The sequence below is a fragment of the Puccinia triticina genome, chromosome 3A (genome assembly GCF_026914185.1).
Source record: "Puccinia triticina chromosome 3A, complete sequence".
In the NCBI taxonomy this organism is placed as follows: Eukaryota; Fungi; Basidiomycota; class Pucciniomycetes; order Pucciniales; family Pucciniaceae; genus Puccinia; species Puccinia triticina.
Window position 1 is genome coordinate 4,625,180 of NC_070560.1, and position 2,358 is coordinate 4,627,537.

The 2,358-nt window shown below is 44.1% G+C and overlaps 1 protein-coding gene across 1 annotated transcript; it reads right to left on the minus strand.

The window, feature by feature from the left end:
* Positions 1–383: 383 nt before the first annotated feature.
* Positions 384–2,131, minus strand: PtA15_3A503 (uncharacterized protein; the record flags this gene model as incomplete). Its single annotated transcript, XM_053167479.1, has 9 exons — positions 384–401; positions 476–613; positions 685–718; positions 793–915; positions 988–1,047; positions 1,283–1,505; positions 1,647–1,671; positions 1,739–1,814; positions 1,935–2,131. 9 exons carry the CDS (start codon positions 2,129–2,131, stop codon positions 384–386), a joined length of 894 nt encoding a protein of 297 aa, XP_053018691.1.
* Positions 2,132–2,358: the final 227 nt, after the last annotated feature.

Genomic DNA, 2,358 nt, shown 5'->3' on the forward strand with positions numbered 1-2,358 from the left:
ACTATATGAACACTTTTTACCAGAGACACTTCGCCATTAGTGCTAGCATGAACCATAAATGTACATATCCATATGGAGTCACTATCTAACTTGGGGTAAACCGTCAAGGGGGAGGCAGCACACGTTATGATGATGATGGCTTTGTAATGCAAGCTATGTACTGTATGTTGCTTCTAAGTCATATGAAAATATCTGTCATATTGTTTCCTTTGCTCTATTGAATATTCTCTATGGCTGTATTTAGGCTTAAAAGGTCAGGAGTGTTCAGCACTTGATACCAATTTTATAACAGCTCAAGATCTAACAAAAACTGCCTGACGGTCGTTGATGACCATTTGAAAGTACAAGTTGTTAAAGTCTTTCACGTCCGGACTTGAGGTAACTTAATATCCCTTCATCAACTGAAGGAAGAGACATAAACCGCCATTTCATTAATCATTTATATTTTGGGAAAGTAGGATCATAAATCGCTCACCCTTTTCTCTTGTGTCTGGAAAGTGAGTTTCTTGGTGCTTGCAGGGGCTGCTGCCTTACATTCAGTCTTTGCCATTGAACATGTCGACGCTTGATCAACCAGACAGTCTTCTTGCAGCGTAGCACTGATGGACATGATCTGGATGGGACACGCTTTTGTTGTCAGCGCATACTCTTGCAGGTGTTCAACATCGACAGATCGAGGCTTACGGGACCAAATAGATGTAATTCGGCGCTCAGAGACCTGATTTCAGATGCTCGAAAGATGTTAGCCCGACAAGGATATTTGGTACACACGAATTATTAACCAATCCTCACATCATGGTGTAGCCGATTCCCGCCCCCTTTGTGTTGCGTAGACAAAGCGAGATACCGTCAAAAATTGTTGTGAAAATTGCTGTTTGGCAAGCTAGACAGAGGATACTGGAAGCGAATCGAAGCCTGTCTAATCAGAATCAGTCAGAAAACTTCATCCACAACTCGCAAGCCATCACTAGAAGAGCAAAAACAGACGGATCGTTGTTGCCCGCGAGCATGTTTCGAACTGCTTTGGATTTTGCAAGATCGTAAGCCCTGAGCAAGGTCAATAGACTTCCGCAAATCAACTTCCAATGAAATCAAGTTCCATCCAAACATCAGCCACTTGCGACTTCATTTGCTGGGAAGGAGACTGGTCTGGTCCAAATTAAGGGATTGGCACCAAACCTGAACAACACGACCCCTGTGTTAAATAAACATGATTCAACCTTCATTCGAAGGCCTTTCCTTGAGTTGGCGATAGTGGAATGTATGAAAAAGCCCTGCTTACCATAGCCCTGAAGACCCATGATCCGCAACTGTTTCGAAGGTTGGTACGGTGAATGCCCGAGGGATTCCGAGGATAACTACGACGCATAGGCCCGCCAGCAGTAATGCAGTGAGGATTTTGACGACCGGTACTTTGCAAACTTTGACTTTCCCGAGTCCAGACGCCCACACAGAATGTGCGTAAAATGAGTATCCTAATGTAGTGCTAGAATAATTAGCTACAGCTGCAGTGAAACAAGGGTTTGAAATAGATTTCTCTCTCACCTCCACAAGTAGCCTGAAGATGAGAATCAGATCGGAGGACAAGTAAATCCGGCGCATGAAGTTTACGGTAGAAATAAAAAAAGCAGTGGCCGGGAGCTTACAACCCTGCCGAAAATGTAATGACATCTTATGTTCATGAAAAGAATCGTCAGTTTCAGCAAAAATACCTGGATTTTGGAGCTCACCGAACAACAGTAGTGAGCTTCAGGAGACTCTGGTAATTGCCATAGCTTTCGATGCAGTAATGGTATAACATCGCCGCAAAAAGTCTAACACAGTTGCGAGCGTTGAGACGAAAGGTTGCGGATATGTCGAACAGTGGGCAGAATCTCAGCCGGAATTACTTAGATCCCAATTTGTTTGATTCATGAAAGGGGAATCATACATACCCGGCCAACGTAACCGACATAAGCAAGCTGAAGTAAACAAAAAACCGCTTATCCCATGATGTGTTGTCGTCGAAACGCTGAGTCAATCGTAGAGCTTCACATGTGATCAAACCGGCGATCCAGGAAAGACATGTCCCGCCAGGTTGCAATCCGCCTAGCACAGAATAGAGGATGTCTGTGTCTGAGAGCGTGTCCATACTGATTGCCGCGTGTTTTTTTGAGTATGGCCCAATCAAACTTTTGAAGATGGGGCACTGGTGTAAAGATATGAAGGTGTGGTTATTGAACAGAGATCATTGTGCTGGACAGTTCCAAGCCTCTTGTCGCACTCATTTTTCCATATCAATTTCTGTTGCTACTCGTTACCCCCAACTTCCAAGCCTCTATCACCCGGTCTTGCCATATGTAACTCCAAAACTGTATT